Genomic DNA, 21,062 nt, shown 5'->3' with positions numbered 1-21,062 from the left:
AGATTGCTCAAAACCCAACAGTGGTATCAGAGCCTAGGCTTGCTTGTTTGAATACTTGATGCAAATTGCTGAAAATCGAAGATTTTATGCTGTCTGCACAGCTGACTCGCCGAGTCCATGAAGGGACTCGACGAGTCCAAGGAAAAACTCATCCAACTCGGCGAGTTGGTTCATGCACTCGACGAGTTGGACCCCCAGACAACATATCTTCGAGTTTTGGTGCTGGAATTGGTCTAGAATCATTACCTTAAACTGTTTTGGACTCATAAAACCTGTTCTTGATGTGGTAATGATGATGGTGGACCAATTTCAAAGTTATAATCAAAATTTCAATTTTATATGTGTTCAAATGATTCTTGAAATTGTTGATATGGATGTTTATGCTCATATGAGTTTTGTTAGATCATAGGAATTATTTGCAAATTGTTTGTTGGTTAATTCTTGATCTTAATGTGTTTTAATGGAATTCTTAATTTGTCCTCAAGTTATGGAATTCCAAGAGTTTTCTTTTAAATGTTTTTAAGAAGTTGTAGGTTACATTTTCTTGAAGAGTTTTTCCCATAAATGCTTTTATGGACTTCATAACTTGTCCTCAAGTTATGGATTTCCATGAGACTCTTCATTAAAAGGTTTAAACACTTAATTAAAACTCATAAGTTATGAATATCCAAAAGTTTATGAATTGTTCAAAACTTGCCCTCAAGTTTTGGAATTTGTAAAGTCTCACACAAACTTTAATTCCATACCCTAGAAGTTTTAAAAGTTAAAATTCTACCCTTATACTATTATAAGATTAATGGTTAATTATTATATATATATATGTATAAGAACAAGTCGTTTTACCGTTAGTAGGCCTCATTCACGAAGCCGGTCTATAAGTTGGTTATAAGGTTGGTACCTATAAAATGGCAACTTAATGGGTGTCCACTCTCACCCACCGCTTGCTTGATCGGTGGAGGGTCGTTAGCCGAACGGGTACGACAATGACTTTAAATTCTCATTAAAAGTATAATGATTATTATAAAGTAACTAAATATTTTTTTTATTTAATTCCCAATCTTAGTTACTTTAGGAAAAATGTGAATTTGGTGCTACCCCATGGAATTCACACTTTGTACCTTACCAAGTCGTTGGTGGAGCGTGTGTGGTTAACCGACACACTAACATGGACTAGTAAGGATCACAAAGGGTGACTTAATGTTTGTCATAGATCAATGGAGCGTGTGTGGTTAACCGGCACATTGATTAGGTGATAATATTAAGGGTACCAAGTGAATTGGTATGGTTATTCACACCTTGTTTTGTGATCCTCGGCATCCCAGTCACAAAATTGAGAGGGCACACTCGAGATTGAAACATGCGATTGAAAAGTTCAATGAATCTCAAAAGATCTAGGAATTTCAAATCCAATTAAAACCTAATAAATTATTTCGTTTTTCATGGTGGAAATTGGTGAATCGTCATTCGCCTACCTTCAAATATTTTATAGCTTGGATTACGACATCCGTCTTCCAAATTATAAAATATTGTGTTGGGTCCTAGCCTTAATATTTCATATTGGGTGTTATATTAAGGACTTTGAATCGACTAACTTGATATGCTCCCATTATAGATGTCTGGTTCAGACAACTATGATCTTCCCAAATCTCTTGAAGATGGTGTCCCTCAACATCATGCTTCACTTCCTCCACCTCCTCCAATTATTCTCCCTCACCCACAAGTTCATGAAAAGTTTAAAGTCACTCAATCCCTATTGGCAAGCATAGTCTATGTGTGCTCACATCTTGGAGATAAAGTCACATATTGACAAGCCGGGAGAGTTGGGTGTCAAAGTCTCGTGAAAGTTGGATGTTCAATCACTTTCTTAGAAACATAGTGAGTCTCTTTGGGACTACTATGAGACAGACTATGACATGACCCTTAATGATGTTATCTATTTGTTTGGTGTTGTGGAATCAACAATGATTTGGAACACCAGTAAAGCAAATTTGATTAAAAGAACAACTTCCCAAGTCTTAATTGGACATTGACAATGGTAGCATTGGATATCTGGAAAAAGATTTCTCTTCCCAATGGAAAGGGATTGGCCATAGTCAACTCTGTTGACCAAATGGTAAAGAGAAAGGCTAAGTATGAGATAGTCTCATGTGCCATTACCAAAGGGTCCATGTGTTTTGTTGCCAAAGGAAGGGGCATTGGTTGCGAAGCTGCCCTATTCACCTGAAAGGTCATAAGGTTGATCAAGTCAAGAGGTTTGTCTCTACTTTAGTTAAAGTCCACTGACTAACTCTATTAAGTTCCTATTTGGAGATTCTTATTACATAATGTGAATGGGTCACATGCTAATGTTTTTAAGAATTAAAGAAAACATAGGAAGTTTAAAGTAAGTATGTGTTGATTCTGATTGCGAAGGTGGGTTTCGATCGCATGGTTCGGTAATCAGAATTTTGAGCTGTTGCTTAAGAGTTATAATATATTGCTTATGAATAGATAACAACAAGGTTTTTATGTGGATTGTAAGGATAAGTTTTTCCGCAAAGTTTTAAAATAAAAGAAAAAAAGGGTTTTAATTTTATTTATTTTAAAAATATCCTTACAATGACATCTGTGGAGAATTGTTGCTTATAGGTTTCTAGTAATAGCAATATTGGAAAGTGGATTTGATTCTTTCATTCGTGGGAGTGTCTGAATTTACCAAATGAAGAAAGTTTTTCATCACCCAAGTTTGAATTGGATAGAAACTTGGAATCATACAAGTTGTATTGTTTGATGAATGAGAATTTTTCATCTTTGAAAATTAAGACTAATTCTTTGATCACATTTATATGTGAGTCAATTGAAAGACTAAGGAATTAGGTACACTGGGTGTGCGCTGGTCAAGGTCCACCACAAAGATTGAATTGTCATGATTTACTAAAGATTAGTAAATATGATTATACTTATAAGGTTAAGTATAATTCTGTAACATTGGAAAGGATACAATGTATTTCAAAACAAATGAGAAAAATCAAATTAGGCAGAAAGATAAAAGTTTCTCAAATCTGAAAGGATGGGAGAGTACTTTAGTATCGTATTTCATGATCATCTTAATGATTATGAAACCATATCACAAATTCATACTCTAAGGATGTCTTAGTGCATTGTTATGGCTAAGAAGAGAGGTCATGAATTGTTGGATTGGTTAAAATCAAGAATATGAGTCATACTTCATTCCAAAACAATTCTTAGAGTCATACTCCAAGATTGTAACTTTGAGTGACATAAAGGAAGATTTATTAACACTAGTCAAATGTAAGAGTAAAATGTTTTCTACTCTTGTACATTTGAGATTGGAAAGTTGTGATGTCTTGGATGAGACAAAGACCAACTAAGAACAATTGTGTGAAGTGTGAGTCTTGATAAGAATCTGCACTGTCCCTTGAATATTTGTTTTGTCAAGGAATGGTTCTTGACTGGGGAAACTTATATGTCAAGGGGACAGTGGGAGCCTTAAAGATCCTGAAAGAGTTTCAAGATTTAATCAAGAGTAAAACCTGTAATTTATCACTAGCACACGAATTAAGGTTTGCAACCTATCGTGTTGACATAATTCTTATTTCTGTACCAACTTCAAATAAGTTGAATTTGCATGTGAGTTATCAGAGTTCAACTTGGAAGCATTGGTGGGCCTTGTGCTACCAAGGTGACAAGAAACTAAGGCTGAATTTGTCACTAACCTTATCTTGTGATTATGGTTTTGACAAAGTCACATCGATAGGAACTCATACACTATAAAATCTAAGTGTCATAAGGTTTCTCTCTGATTCATGAAAATGATGGTGAGGAAACGCTTTCACTAAGTAGATTTTAAGTAGATTGCAATTGTGTTATTTGCATTTTCAAAAGTCGTTAGTGGAGCGCGCGTGGTTAACCGACACACTAACATGGACTTGTGAGAAATGGAAAAGGTCTAAGGAATTGAGACTATGATTACGGCATCCCTTTTCATAGTCCTGGAAATTGTTTAGACACACATGTGAGCCATCTAAGAAAGGGTGTATGAATCTAAATTTCAGAAGTCCAGCTAACTGGAAATATGTCAGAGCTAGTGGGAGCATAAGTGTTATGCTGATAATCATCATGTTAGTGGGAGCATGATTATTACGTTTAGTGTTGCAAGTTAGCAATGTTAATTATAGAAAACAAAGTTTCAATTCGTGAAGTTGCAGGGGTTGAAAAGTTGTTTTGCTATAATTAAGGGAGAGAAAATTATACTTCGTTTTAATTCTAAAGCTTAGATTGAGATTTTAATCATCTTTAGTCAAGAATATATATATATATATATATATATATATATATATATATATATATATATATATATATATATATATATATATATATATGAATTTTATGTTGGAATGGTTCAACTTGAAAAAATTCTATATATATTGCGTTTTCAAAATTCGATTATGATTACGGCATCCCTCTTCATAGTTAAATTTTGAAAACATGGCAAATAAATAAAAAAAATATATTGTAGCAAAAGACTTGTCTAGTATCATGTCTTTATGTCAAACATCATGAATCGTGTCCCATATGCTTCGGATATAGGATCGATTGCATGTGCTATCATATTCATCTTTTCTAAATTTTCCAAATGCTTAAGGCATTGAGAAGGGAAAAGTCTAGAACTGGATATGACTAAAGTGATTAAGCAATTGTCGAGGACAATCTGAGGTTCGCCAAAGATTGGTTGCTCAGGGAAAGTTGGAAGTATGATGTAAGTTGTCGGAAAGGACCATATTGACATATTCTAAAAAGAAGTAACTCTTGTTCGGAAGTGATAGTCAAAATGGGACTATGGAAATGTCTCCATAGGTGGAAGTTATTAAATCCATGTAAGATTAGAAAACCTTAATGCAAGAAGGATGTTCAAAGCAATGTACTTTGAATATGAGACTTCCGTTCCATAAAAGTTGACCTTCTTTGGAATACTCTGTAATGACTGGTGACAAGGTTTTGGTGACTTTGTGCATAATCATTACAAGAGGAACATTGCATAAAAGTTTAAAATCTAACAGATTTTTTGGTAAATGATAGGAATCGGGGATTCTCACATTTACAATAAGGATTTGGGATTGTGAAATGAGTATCATTGGAATCATGTTCAATTGATCTACATCACAATGTAAGGATCATAGACAAACATAGTGTGCATACTTGGAGTATGGCATAACTATTGTTTAGAAAAACAAAGTGTACATGCTAGGAGCATGGGACGACTGTTGTTTTTTATTCAAGTCTTAAGTTGATTGTTTGAAACATTATACAATGAATAATGTGTAATCAATATGGTGATAAATAAAAGGTGGTTTTATTTATATTCAAAAGGGTTCTGAGACCATATTGGATTCGATTATTATTGTGTTTCACTTTGCATGTTTTGACTTCCAAAATAGCTAGATTATTCTTTCCGAATGACTAAGTTATTTAAACACTCCACAGTCGTTCATATGTTGGAAGTAGGTATGAATCAAGACTGTCATGAATCGAGTTTGTAGATGGCTAAATGGGTTTAGTCATAGCAATGGTTGCTACAACATTCATGAGTGCTCATAAGTTATGAGTATTGGAATAAACCCACGCTCACTTGTATCACTTCATGGAATTTATCTCGAGTGATCGTGAGACGGTAATATCATATAAATCTTCAAACCTAGAGATATGAGTTGTTACCTATGAGTTGGTTGTGCATTGATTGCACGTAAACGCATCAGTAACTTGATGTTATAAAACGTGCCTTTGTGTACAATTCAACAAGTAGTAGAACAAGCATATGAGTCGAAGTTTATCTGTTCCTTCTAGAAATAGAAGCGATATTTGGGCCCCTCGATGATTTTGTTGTGACCTATGTACCGACCGGTCAGAACTAAATTGATGTGTTCGATTAAGTTCTTTGTTAAACAAATCGGAAATCGGGAAACAAACTGCTGGACAATAAGTACGACGTTGTTCCATGTATTTGTCCGGCTGATATCATGAGAACAGAGGATTATACGATCACTTATCTAAAATGGCGCTTCATAGTTCAACGGAGTTTTCGAGAGCTACGATTGCTGGTTGGTTCCTAAAGTAACATACGCAAATATAGTTATTAGACTTATCCAAGTGGGAGTCGGTTGGATAAGGTGTCTAAGTCCATAACTTATTTGGTATATACTTGACCCGACCCGGCATGGTCCATTTGGGTTGCATTTCATCCAAACTATTTATGGATAATCTTATGAGAGTTATACACATATGTTTATTAATATATTATAAGTTATAATATATTAATATGAAGTCATGTTATTTAATTAGTCTTTGTCTTAAATTAATTATGAATTAATTTAGAGATTAAAAGGAAGACTAATTAGATTGTGGGCTATTGGTTTTATATAGTGTGGGCTAACACTCATTTGTTAATGGGCTAGGCTTGTATGGAAGTCCATGGATGATCCATGGAGCTTTTAACCCATGGATCCTTGGGAAAGGAAAAGTCATGGGTTATTAGGGTTTCACCCAAATCATGTACACTATATAAGCATGCTTATGTTGCATGAAATAGCCACTAGTGACACTAGTGTATGTGTTTGTGTGCGGCCGATTTTTATGTGTGTATACACTCTCTCAAAGTTTTCCAAGAGTTTGTGGTGATTTGTGATTCCATTTGAGGCATTCACACTATTGGTGCTTAGCCCTCAAACTCCTTAGGATTCAAACTCATCATCAAAAGGTATGTAATCTCATCTAATTCTTTTATGTTTAAAAGTACCCCATGCCATGTTAGATAGGTTATGAACCTTGGAAAATTATTATTTTGCATGTATTTAGACAAACATAGATCCAAGGTTTATTAGGGTTATATGTGTTATAGCCTCGAGCGGCCAATATGTGTTAGATTGCTCAAAACCCAACAGTTATAGCCTCGAGCGGCCAATATGTGTTATATATGGTATTTTGGGGAACTCACTAAGCTTTGTGCTTACAGTGTTTCGTGTTATGTGTTTCAGGTACTAGTGAGGATTGCGGAAAGGCGCCGACTTGATCAGTACACACACGGGATTTTTTATGTTATGAGATATTGGGATTGATATATGTTAATGATGCTTTTATAAATAATGAATGAATTATGTTTTTATCAAATGCAAAAAATTGTTTTGAAATTTACGGTGTTACAAATCATATTGATGACAATGTCCTGTTATGCTTGTATGTGCTTGTTGTCTCTGTAACTCTTGTTGTTATGATTGTATGCTAACTGTAGGGGTGAAATAGACCTGATACTGGTTGAAAGAGACCGAAAGGGATGAAATATATTGTGACATCCATCAAAATTTGGTCAACAAAAGTCAACAAGGGTCTACAAAAGTCAATTGTGCGTATATTAGGTCAAAAGGTGAAATGTGATTTTTGTAACATCCTTAGTGTATTATTCAGTATCATAATGATACGTACGCTATTTTGAAATCCATTATCGAATAAACGCTTTCATTGCAATCAATAAGCTATAGTAATGTAGTAATTCGATAAAACACACAAATCTTATTGAGAATTAGGTAATGCTCATAACACGAGGTTTACATGTTCACAAATCCATAAACGCAATTCAAATGTCATATGACCTAGTATTTAGTTGATCCTCCGATGGTTGTTCTAGAAAAAGATCATACATCAAGAAAACAGAAGTTATCACGTTTGACGCTCATATTTTATACAATGAATTTGAGAAAAACAATTTAATCATTAGGTTTAATATTATTGTTAATAATTTTATTAGTTATTAGACCTTACCAATTTCTCAAATCCCACCTCACTTTTATAAAAATGCCTAACTTTTATAAAAAAAGGCTAGACTTTTATGAAAACCATATAAGACAAATTATGTCTCTCCTTTTCCAACATATCTCTCAATATCCAAGACCATCATACTACATTTATGTTTTATAATAAAAAACATACTTTATATATAATAACATAAATTAATCTCTACTTTGGAATTATATATTCAAATGACCATAACCCTAAATCAACAAATCAAAAGAACTCTCCATGCTACTTCCCCATGCAAGCCACCCCATCCCTCCTCCTTCCCTTAAAAATTTTGGCCTAAAGGCCCTTCTCCTCACCCTTTCTTCATCTTCAAACTTCTTACACTCTCTCTAGCGATTCCAAGAGTTCCAAGTGTTTTTGGAAGTCTTTTGGTAAGTGTTTCTTCTAAAATTTCTATTTCTATCACCCATCCATCATAATCTTTTGGTTATTTTACTCATAATCTTGAATCAAAAACCCTAGGCAAGAATCTTGAAGTTCAAGGAGGTGTTGTCTTCCAAGGCTCGAATTCTACCTCATTTTTCTCACCATTTCTTGCTATCTTCTAGGGAAAGCACAAAAGGTGAGTTCATACCCTATTTTCTACTAGTTTTCACTCATTTTATACTTTTGGGGGAGGTTACATGCCATGCAAACAAAATACATTTTGGACAATGACTTTACACAAAGGTCCTAGATCTAATATAGGTTGGATACAACTGTTAACCTTCATCCGTGTTTATGTTCTATTTATGAAATATATACATATATCATGTTTTCAAAGAAAACACACAAGTCTCATTCTTTCATGTGCACAAGATTCAAATATTAGGTCTATTGTATGATGGATAATATCTTTATACATTGGATAATATTATTACACATTGGATAAACACAAACTAACATTTTTACGAAAAGTCTAGTTTTGAAAGATTAAAACTTTGTGTTTACACACTGGATAAAACCATGACCCCTTGGATAATACCATTATCCATTGGGTAATACTACTACACACTGGGTAATCAGCGTAAATTTAGAACAACATTTTGAACATTGAAAAGCTTCGATTTCATTTACAACCTAGAACAACATACTTTCGACGGGTTATGTTAAACATTTCTTCAACCATTACGCTACGTCTTGGACCTTATAATCGTTAAATCTTAAGTGAGCGGGACAATTGTGTATAAATCTATATGGGATTGACAACCCCCACCTATGGTTGCTAGTTACAACCATGATCGATGGGTCAAGGGTGACAATTGTCTTAACATTTCACGACGTCCGAAGAAGCATCGTTGTGGGCAGCATTACAGTCGATAACTCGATTATAAGGGCTCACTATAGAATCGAATAGTGAAATTATAGTGCAAAACACGTTTATAAGTATGGTTATTTACTTATACACTACATTTATTGTTGGATAAGGTGTCTAAGTCCGTAACTATATTTGGTATGTACTTGACACGACCCGACATGGTGCATTTGGGTTGCACTTCACCGAAACAATTTGTATGGATAATCTTTTGAGAATAGTATATTTATGATTTATTATTATATTATAAGTTATAATATATTAATATGAAATCATGTTATTTAATTAGTATTGATCAAGAATTAATTTAGTGATCAAAAGAAACTAATTAAATATGGACTCATATATATATATATATATATATATATATATATATATATATATATATATATATATATATATATAGAATGGGCCAAAGTTCGTTTAGGATGGGCTATGGAAATGAAAGGTCATGGGTATTAGGGTTTATGTGGATGTAACCCTAGTCCACCATACTGTATAAAGAGGTCTTTGGCACATGAAATGGCACAAGTGTGTGTGATAGAGAAGGTGGGCCGATTTCTAATGTCCATTAGTATTCTCTCAAGTTTTCCAAGTTGTGTGGTGATTTGTGATTCCACTTGAGGCATTCACATCATTGGTGCTAGACTCCAAGCAACCAACCACAAGGAAAAGGTATGTCATTCTGCTAGATATTTATGTTACAAGTACCCATAACATGCTAGTCAGGATGAGATCCTTGGAAAATCAAATTTGCATGTATATTAGAGAAAACATAGATCCAAAGTTTCTAGGATTGCATGTACACCATAGGAGAGTTAGAATGCTCAAAACCGTTCAGTGGTATCAGAGCCTAGGCTTGTTTTCGTTATACTTGATGCAAATTACTGAAAAAGGTCGAAATTATGCTCACTGTTCAGTGAACTCACCGAGTCCATCGGGGGACTTGACGAGTCCAAGTGAAAACTCATCCTACTCGTCGAGTATATTCTTGCACTCGGCGAGTAGGAGGCCTTGTGTGCAGAATTTCAAGTTTTGTTGCTGGAATTGGACTAGCATCATTACCCTAAACTTTTTTTAGATTGTTAAACCTGTTTTTGATGTGGTAATGATTTTGCTTATCCAATTTCAATGATAATTATCAAAGTTTCAAGTTTTATATATGTTTATATGATTCTTGAAATTTGTTGATATGAATGTTCATGCTTATGAGTTTTAGTAGATCATAGGAATTATTTGCAAATTGTTGTGTAATTCTTGATCTAAATGTCAATTAATGGACTCCATAACTTGTCTTCAAGTTATGGAATTCCAAAAGTCTTTTCTTTTAAACCATTAAAACTCATAAGTTATAGAAATGAAAAGTTTTGAATAGTTTCAAAACTTGACCTCAAGTTTTGGAATTTGAAAAGTCTCACACACACTTTAATTCCAATCCCTAGAATTTTAAAAGTTTAAAATTCAACCCTTAAACTTTATAATATTATAAGGTAATAGTATATATATATATATATATATATATATATATATATATATATATATATATATATATATATATATATGTATGTATGTATAAGATCAAGTCAGTCTTACCATTAGTAGGCCTCATTCACGAAGCCGGTCTATAAGGGGGTATAAGGTTGTTGCCTATAAAATGGCAGCTTATTGTGTCTCCACTCTCACCTACCGCTTCCTTGATTGGTGGAGGGTCGTTAGCCGAACGAGTAGGACAAGGACTATAATTCTCATTAAAAGTATAATGATAAATGTAAAGTAACTAAACCTTTTATAAATTCCCAATCTTAGTTACTTTAGTAAAATGTGAATTTGGCACTAACCCATGAAATTACACTTTGTACCTTACCAAGTCGTTAGTGGAGTGTGTGTGGTTAACCGACACACTAACAAGAACTAGTAAGAGTGGCAAAGGGTAACTTAATGTTTATCATAGATTGCTGGAGCACGTGTGGTTAACCAGTACATCAATTAGGTGATTAAAATTAAGGGGTACCAAGTTAATTTGCAAGGTTATTCACACCTTATTTGTGATCCTTAACATCCCGGTCACAAACTTGATAGGGCACACTCGAGATTTAAACATGTCATTGAAAAGTTCAATGAATCTCAAAGGAATCTAGGAGTTTCAATCCAATTAAAACCAAATAATTTATTTCGTTTTTCATGGTGGAAATAGGTGAATCGTCATTCACCTACCTTTAAATATTTTATAGCTTGGATTACGACAACCCACTTCCATGTTATAAAGTATTGTGTTGGGTCCTAGCCTTAATATTACATTTGGGTGTCTTATTATGGACTCTTTATCTAATCTAAACTTGTCTTTCTTCTTTTCATATGTGTTCTAACAATGCTTCTGGCCCAAACCCTATCAGCTCCTTCTCCCTCATGAATCTTTGTGGGAGAGTCATCTTCGCTGGTTCCAACTTTAATGAATTGATCAGGAACATCAGGATGGTCACACGTTACGAGGACAATGAATATGTCCTCGACAAGGAGCTGAAGGAGATCGATGAGTCTACTGCTACTCCACTGGAGATTGTTGACTTTAGGACTCATGAGAGAGATGCCACCAAGGTGGCATGTATCATGTTGGCCACAATGACAACTGAACTTTAAAAGTCCTATGAGGACTTTTACCCTTTTGAGATGCACATGGAACTGATGGACAGATACCATCAGAGTGCTCGTCAAGAGGGGTATGAAATAATCTCTTCCATGATAACAACTTGAATGAAGGATGGTGAACCCATCACGGGCCACATGTAGAAAATGAAAAGGTTTGTAGACTATTTGCTTAAGTTGAATGTGAACTTCCCTAAGGACTTGGCTATTGACATCATATTGCACTCCTTACCTACTTGTTATGATCAGTTCCGAATGACCTATCATATGAACAAGGAGGAGGTCACACCCAGCAAGCTTCAACAACTTTTGAAGACCTCCGAAAGCGGTCTCAAAGGTAAATTGGTGGTTACTACTCCTACTCCTAACACCTCCCATGTTCTGGCAATCGGGCAAGGTAAAGGGAAAAAGAGGAAGACCCTTCGAAGGCTACCAATGGAAATTCTCTTGATGGCTCCTCTTCGAGTGGAACCAAAGGTAGTTCTGTTAATCCCTCTTCCAACCCAAACTTTTAAGAAATAACTTCACAAAAGGTCTACACGTGCTTCCTCACAAAGACCACTGACTAAACAAAAGGTCAAAACAAATGACAAAAGTCCAGTTTGCAAATGTCAATGTCAAAAGTTTTCTTCTCATATCAAATCACGCTCTTTTCAAAAACCTCGTATCTTTTCTCAGTCTCACAAAACTTGAAAAAATCTCAAACACCCAGGACTAGGTCTAAAAGTTGACACAAAGCCTGTCCCTGCAACCTCATATCATGCATCAATTAAGAATTCTTATGTTACCCTACGCTCCAAACTCGTTTAGGTGCCTAAATTGATCGTTTAATTCTCAGGCTTTGTGGAAGGAGGACTAAGAAGAAGAATGGTTGATCAACAGTTCCTGCTCCTTGCACATGACCGGAAGGTTAGAATACCTTCGGGATTTTAGGCCAATTTGTAATGGGGGTAACCTCACATTCGGCAACAATGCGAATGGGATCATCCGAGGTTATGGTGTACTTACTACTGGAAAATTTTCTATTCAAAAAGTAGCCTATGTAGAAGGTCTCAAACACAATCTCATTAGTGTTGTCCAACTATGTAAGGCAGGCCATCGGGTTGAATTTGATAACCAATTCTGCTACATAATGACAAGCGATAGGAGCACTTGCCTGATCAAATCCAGATCTGAAGGTACTATGTATCCTCTGGATGTCTCTCTAACCATCAGCAAACCGCGTCTCTGTTTCCTATCAAAAGCCATATCCGAAGTTAGCTGGCTCTAGCATCGTAAGCTTGCTCATCTCAACTTCCGGTATATCAACAACCTGGTCACAGGGGAACTTGTCCGAGGTCTCCCTACTCTTAAGTACCATAATGACACTCTCTGCCCTACATGTTTGTGTGGAAAACAGTCCAAAGCAAGTCATCCTATGGTGATCGACTCCTCAATCTCAGAACCACTGGAACTTCTCCATATTGATCTCTGCTGTCCATCCACCGTAGCCAGTCTTCACCATAAGAAATTCATAGTAGTTATAGTAGATGACTTCACTCGTTTCACATGGGTCTTCTTTATTAGACTCATGTTAGAAACACCGCATGTACTCCTCAATTTTATCAAGGAGATAGAACTTCAAATCAAACTACCAGTGTGTCGCATCCACAGTGACAATGGAACCAAGTTCACTAATCATCATCTCAATAGTTTCCTGATTTTCAAGGGCATAAGTCACAATTTCTCAGCTCCATACACCCCACAGTAGAATGGAGTAGTAGAGTGAAGGAACCGCACTTTGGTAGACGTAGCTAGATCTATGCTCAATTTTTCAAACCTTCCTCTCTACTTCTGGGCCAAAGCAATGGCTACAGCATGCTTTGTACAAAACCAAATTATTGTGTGCAAACGTCTCAGCAAAACACCATATGAGGGTCTCAACAATAGAAAGCCTAATGTTCAATTCTTCCATATATTTGGGTGTAGATGTTTTGTGATTAACATCAAGGATCATCTCAAAAAGTTCGCACCAAAATCTGATGAAGGCATCTTTCTTGGTTACTCAACAAACAAAGTATCCTATAGAGTTTTCTTAAGACGTACGAGACTGATAATCGAAAGCTTTGATGTGAAGTTTGATGATTATTATGTCCGCAACACTGCTCCCTCCACCGAAACCAAAGCAATCCTAGAATGTGATGTTTCTGACTCTTTCGGTCCATTAAACATAGTTTAAGTTAACTATGATGATCACTTCGATCCCATTGAAACTGCTAAGCTATCTGAAGTTCTTCTATCTCCTGAAGCTCAAATGCAGCATGCTGAAGTATCAGGTCCTACGCCATCCGATGATGTATCACTTAATACTTCCACCTGGCTGGTTGAGGGGGAAAACTCAACTCTAGATCGTATTACAACCATCGAGGTTCCAGTATTAGAAGAAGAAGCTCCAATCCCTCTCCGCAGAGGATTTCAACCATCAAACATTTCTTCGGGCTCGGATGAGGAAAACATAGAGAATATCGACAGCAGTATTGACCCAAGAGTTCTCACAATTCCAAAAATTCACGGGGAACTTTCTCACGCTCAAGAGGATCTTCCACCAGCAATCCAGGGGGAACCTCTTCTAATCGCTCAAGAAAATGCTAATCTCGCTCCAACCGTCCAAGATGATTCTGCAGGATTTTCTTAAATCTAAGGGGAACTGCTATATCCAACCGTAGAATCCTCCAATATTGAAGATATTCCCTCCATCGTAGCTGCTAATCATCTGCAACCTCGTCTTCACGTATGGACGAAGGACCACCCACCGGGTCAAATCATCGGCAACCCATCCGCAGGTATCCAGACTCGATCTTCCAAGGATTTATCTGATCATTGTCACTATGCAGCATTTATGTCCACGGTCAAGCCCTGAACAATCAAAGAAGCATTACTAGAACCAGACTGGATATCCGCAATGCAAGAAGAACTAGAAGAATTCAAAAGAAACAAAGTGTGGCAACTCGTTCCAAAGCCGCAAGGTCACACTATTGTTGTTACTAGATGGGTGTACAAAAACAAGTTGGATGAATCTGGTGTGGTCATCAAAAACAAAGCAAGGCTAGCTGCCAAAGGATATAGTAAACTTAAAGGTATTGACTATGATGAATCGTATGCTCCGGTGGCACGAATGGAAGCTATCCGAATCTTCTTAGCGTACGCAGCTCACAAGAACATCAAAGTACATCAAATGGATGTGAAAAGTGCTTTTCTCAACGGTGAATTAAAAGAGGAGGTTTACCTTCAGAAACCTTCGGGCTTCGAAAGTCTTGAACTCCTAGACTACTGCTACAAGCTTGAAAAAGCTGACTACGGTCTAAAGCAAGCTCCAAGAGCAAGGTACGAGACACTCTCTGAATTTCTTGTCTCGTACAAATACAAAAGAGGGGTGATTGATCCCACTTTATTTAGAAAGGCTAATGGTAATCACCTTATGCTTGTACAAATATATGTGGATGATATCATCTTTGGATCAACTGATCAAGGGTTGGTGGATGAATTTGCTAAGCTCATGACCAACAAGTTCAAAATGAGCATGAATAGAGAGATCAACTTCTTTTTAGGACTTCAAGTAAAGAAAGTCCCTCAAGGGATATTCATCCATCAGGAGATATACACCACAGAACTACTGAAGAAATACTCGATGGACAATTGCTCTTCGGCCAAGGTCCCCATGGCCTTCAGATATAAGATATCTGCTAATCCTTCCGGTGAATCAGTGGATCATAAGCCTTATAGAGGAATAATTGGCTCATTGATGTACCTCACCGCAAGCCGACCAGACATTGTCTTTGCAACAGGTGTAGGCGTAATGTACCAGGCTGATTCAAAAATGTCACACATGACCACAACAAAGCAGACTCTACGATACTTAAAGGGTAGTAAGACCCTTGGTCTATGGTATCCCGAAGGAAATGACTTCAGCCTACAAGCATTCACCGATGCGGATCATGCTGAATGCAGGCTGGATCGAAAAAGCACTTCAGGTGGATTTCAATTTCTGGTTGGAAGACTCGTCAGCTGGTCGTCAAGAAAGCAAAGCTGTGTATCATTGTCTACCGCAGAAGCTAAATATGTGGCCGTAGCAAGCTGTTGTTCACAAGTCTTATAGATGAAAACAAAACTTATGGACTATGGATACAGAATGCTGCGGTTACCAATTTATAGTGACTCTGAAAGTGCTATAGCGATTTCTCACAATCCTATTCATCACTCTAAGAAAAACATATTGAACTATGATATCACTTCATCAAAGACCACATCCTGAAAGGTAACATTGAACTAATTCTTGTTCATACTCATGAAGAGATTGTTGATGTATTCACTAAGGCACTTGACTCTACAAAACATAAAAGTTTCTTACAAATATTAGGAATGATGAATCCGGACCCACAATTGTTTTTGAATTGATAAGTACCAAAGACCATCCTTGGTCTCTGTTGCGGTCCTAATTAAATTTATTTATGAGAGATAGTTTCGGTGTATCCCAGGTACTGCATTATATTCTATGTACCGCAGTATCCCTCTTACATCGCTACTATATATCATATCTATCTTTTAATGGTCCTTATTGATTCTTATTACTAATTTTTTGTTCAAGTTTTCTCCTCAGCGCTTCTACTACAGTCATCGAAGCATCCATCCACAATGATAAAAGATCCATCTTCAATGAAGTCTCAATTTCTCATCTACTTCATAAATTATTGAAACGTTGTGTGCAATTTAATGATCCTTTTTAAAAAAGAAAAACATTCTAAAAAAAAACATTCTTGGTGTAGCATATAATCATTTCAATTCTACTTCTTAAATAAACCTTCTGTCAAACCTATTTTAGGTATGATGACAAAAAGAACATTTTTCCATAAATATTTCTTTTTAAGAAATCCTTTTCCTCTAAACTATCACTTTCTATTAACCCAAAACATCAAATCTGTTACATATTCCTCCTTTATACAACGGATTAACCCCCTCACCACACGTTCCTCAGACGTGATGGTTTAGGGACTGACATTTCATTAAATGCAACTGCTTTTGGAAAAATTAAAAAAAAAACAAATCTTTTAATTATCTATGGCTGAGATTGCTTTCAAATAAAAAAAACCATTCGTTTTATTTTACCCGACTCTACTTAGGGTAAAATCAATTAAGTTTTAATCCGCCACTATAAAACCCTCTTTTTTTTCCCAAGAAAGGTTTACGCTTTCTGAAAACTCTCAAGACAAACTTCATCTTCTTCATCTTCTTGCACTTAGTTTTTCTACAAGTTCTTCAAACCTTCTTTTCAAAATGGTGAAATCGGGTGTCTCAAAGAAACAATCCAAAGCATATGTCTCTATTCATCCAACTGGTTCAGACTCCGACTCAAGAAACCAAATGCCATCGATTTCTTCAAGCAATTTTAGGGCTGTATTGGATGTGCATTCCTCTTACAATGCTCCAATTAAGTTGATGATCAAGTTCTTGTCAAATAATCCATTGTTCGGTCCATTCGACGCCTTCACCGACATAGTACCACTTTCAACCCTCTACAAATGTGTTTTCTCTGCATATCGCCCTCTCAACAATCTTGAAGAGGTGCATTTGCATCTAGTTAATGATTCTCTGGTTATTCTGACCAAAGAGAAGTTTGTCAATGCCATTAATCTACTATTTCATCCTTCAACAATGGTCTTCACTCCAAGCACAACTGATATCTTGTCTGCACTTTACCAGATGGGTTACCAAAAGAAGCTAAAAGGCATAGGTGAATTCAAGAAGAAATAGTTGCCTGCGGTGTAGCAGTTTGTTTGCCACTTCGTCATCCGCAGTCTGTCTGGCAGGACCGGAGGCACTGATAACATGGGCCTCAAACTGTTAGAGTTGGTATAAAGTATCTTCACTGGCCACGATGTCGACTACAGTCAAATTCTGTGGGATGACTTCCTATAGTACATCCCTAAGGAGAGTCCAAAAGAACACCCTACCGAGCTCACCTTTGCAAGATTTTGGTCTCTATGCATCTCCGATATTCATGCTGATGCAGGACTGAGCATGGGCAACGATATCAACCACTTCATCACCAAAGATCTTAAAAGGTACAATCCTTCTAAAGATCAATCTATATTTGGACCCATTAGATGACTACCAATCCATATTCTATCCACACTTGGACTTGAAACCACTGATGTTTCAGATCATATAGAGGCTACAGATGGTATTGACCCATACCATCCTACCTTGCCTCTATCTAGTTAGAACATACTTGCCTCAACCTTACCCATCAATCCTGGTAGTACCGCGGCTCCATCTTCCACCACTCTATCCAAATTACCTTTATCACAGAGAGTCAAGAAGGTAGCATCGCCCAACCAAGGCCCCCGCAACATCTCTAAGAAACATGGAACCCCAAAGAAGAAAGATGGTCCCAAACACACTGAACCATCAAAGAAAAGGAAACTCAAACATATTGTGCCATCAGATGATGAATCCAATGACAATCAATCTCAATCTTCCTCTAGTGATTCTAATGATGATGCACAACCCATTTATATCCTCAAGAAATGATAAACCCAATCCACATACCAAATGCATGACCAGATAGATACCACAGCCTCTTAAAAGGCTCCGGTAGTCCTTGGGGTGGCCGCAGACCCATTCAACACCACAATCGAATTCCACTCAAACACAAAAAGTGTGTCCGTTTCAACTATTCGTGGAGACTCACCCCCAACTCAATCCCAAGCGGATGGAACTGGTTCTCGCCCTAAGGTCTCCAGGGCTTCCCGCCTACATTTCTTCTCTCCTGAGGAGTTGAAATCCACCCTTTTATTTGTAACCCATACACTTCAAACACCTACCCAAACGCAGGGCATTTCTTCCGCCCTTGCCAGAACTGAGCCTAGGCCAAAATTGACCACAGGTCAAGGAGATCGAGGAAGCTCAGGAAATCCTACTCCGATTCCATCCTTTCCAGGTGGTTTAGGCACAGAGAGCACAATGGTGCAAGGATCTGTGAACCCGAGGGACACCTCGGTGCGATTTCAAGGAATTGACGATATTGATCTCAATGACTCATGGAGTACTTACACGCCATCAAACGAAGCTGAATCAAAGAAATATGTCGCTTTTGTAGAGCATTTCAAGCAAGAAAGGATCGTCAAACCAAGCAGCTTCAACAAAAACAACTAGAAATTCAAACAGTGGCCAAGTACTGGGTAGACGCAATTAACAACGCCAACACCTTAACCGCTATTCTGAAAGTGCAGGAGTGGATGTCCAACATGGCTGAGACAATACGCAATGCTCAGACCACTCCCAGTGATCAAGGTACTTCAAGAATCCCTCCAACTTCGAATTCTCAAATTTCTAAAGATGATGGCACCGCAATCGAAGTAAGCTCTGAACCTACATTCGGGTTCGATGACTTTGATCTCAATGAGGTACATCAGCCTACCCTTTCTGATGATGAATTGATGATATTTGATGAAGAAGAAGCTTCAAGTGGCTCTCAACACTCCACCTACAAGCCCGAAGAGAAGAAGAAGAAGAAGATTATTGTCTTAAGGAAAGAGTTTCTGAGTCTACAAGCCAAAGTAGATCAGATTCTTGCGGCAGTCAAGCCCACTCAACCGCAACCTGAAAACATTCCAGAACCGCAGTCCTTAATTGAAAGAATCGAAAGACTGGAAACTCGTGAACGACTAGCTGCTGAGCGAATTTCTCTGAAAGTTGAAATGGGGATTCATTCTTTGGACACAAGTTACAAAGCTGACCATCGGCAATTTATGGCTACTGCGGAGCGCCTCATCTTCCAGGTATCTGCAATTAAGGCAGACCTTCAAACTTCCATTGCGGATCAATCAACACACTCAAAGAAGCTGATGGATGAAACTCATACTGCCTATGAGTCCACCATCTCGGTCCTTGAATCTACGATCAACAGTCTTCGACGTTCACTATCTTCAAACTTTCATGGTCCAAAGATCCTTCAACTTACCAAAGAGATTCATCGCTTACTTTTCAACACCACCATTCCCAATAATCGGCAACTGGCTGATGCACTTAAAGATCAATTCGACAATATATGTGCTAAAGTCGATGGTCTTAAGCAATGGCTTGAGGAATCCCCGGCTCTGCATTCCTCAAGAAGGGGAAGTAATGAAGACCATCACTCCAACAACATCTCTAAACAATGTAGAAGCTCCCCTGTCATAAATGAAACAATTCCTTCACCGCAACCATCTCCTCACAAGACTCCAAGTCATCAGACTCCACCACAACATCAGTCACCACTGCAGCAGGAAAACATTCAAGAAGATGATCTTAAGTGACCGGAGACTCCTCCCCACTTCAAAAATTTAGAATCCAGCATGTCATCCAAACATTCTGATGACTCTCCCGCAAAAAAAAACAAAAGAAATCAGACTGGAAAGCAACCAAATTTGCTGAGCTTATCAGGAGAGAAAATGGATTCGACATCACCATGGATGAATCCTTAGTCAATTCTTGGATCAATCCTCACCACAAATTGTTGGATGATGACTACAAACCCCACTTCACCTTTGTTGAACCCCCATCTGATGGTTACTGGGATATTACAATATCCCCTTATGCAAAATACTTCACTATATTTATGCAGTTTGACCGAAGCCTACCTGATCACAAGAGACTGCCTATGGAATTCAAAAGACTTAATCGATTCCATGTCAAACATGCTTCCTCAATAGAAAAAATTTGGTCTAACGATAGACCATCCGTAGTCAAGAACTTCAAACCCCGGAAATTCAGGAAAGCTGACTTCATCCAGTATACTCTCACAAGAAGGAATCAAGACTACGTCCGCACCAAAGCTGACTTCCCATGCATGAGAAGTCTTCCTGATAGCAAGGGTGTTCCAAAACAAATCCGAGAAGTATCCAAAGATGGAGATATCATTTGAAAGGGCTAGCATTTTTCTAAGGGATACGGTTTGTGACTTTGAAAATTGATGCGGACATTCATCCTACTCTTGCCAAGAAGTTCGATCTACCACCACTTGATCCTGCACCAACGTTTATTGAAGGCTATCAAGAGAGATCTCCAGGTGCAACAAACTTCCTAGATCTTTGTGTCATCTTCTAAAGGAAAATCAATGAAACCAAACACTTCATTCCTTTGACTGCCATGAATCGCCTCATAGGGAAACAACTTGAAGTTTGTCGAACCGCAGTTCGAAAGTCAAAACATACAACTGCCAAATTTAAGTTTGAAATTTTAAGAAGGATCACCTGGT

The 21,062-nt window shown here is 37.2% G+C and overlaps 1 protein-coding gene across 1 annotated transcript; it reads left to right on the top strand.

Moving 5' to 3' along the window:
• The first annotated feature begins 15,341 nt into the window (after nucleotides 1-15,341).
• Nucleotides 15,342-15,923, top strand: LOC128129122 (uncharacterized mitochondrial protein AtMg00810-like). Its single transcript, XM_052767799.1, has one exon. It carries the CDS (start codon nucleotides 15,342-15,344, stop codon nucleotides 15,921-15,923), a length of 582 nt encoding a protein of 193 aa, XP_052623759.1.
• Nucleotides 15,924-21,062: the final 5,139 nt, after the last annotated feature.

This window comes from Lactuca sativa, chromosome 9 (assembly GCF_002870075.4).
Source record: "Lactuca sativa cultivar Salinas chromosome 9, Lsat_Salinas_v11, whole genome shotgun sequence".
NCBI lineage: Eukaryota > Viridiplantae > Streptophyta > Magnoliopsida > Asterales > Asteraceae > Lactuca > Lactuca sativa.
This window is presented reverse-complemented; position numbering and strand designations above follow the sequence as displayed.

Bases quoted from the DNA above. Each gene is read 5' to 3' on its own strand.
- LOC128129122 (XM_052767799.1), top strand. From the start codon at position 15,342: ATGAGCATGAATAGAGAGATCAACTTCTTTTTAGGACTTCAAGTAAAG.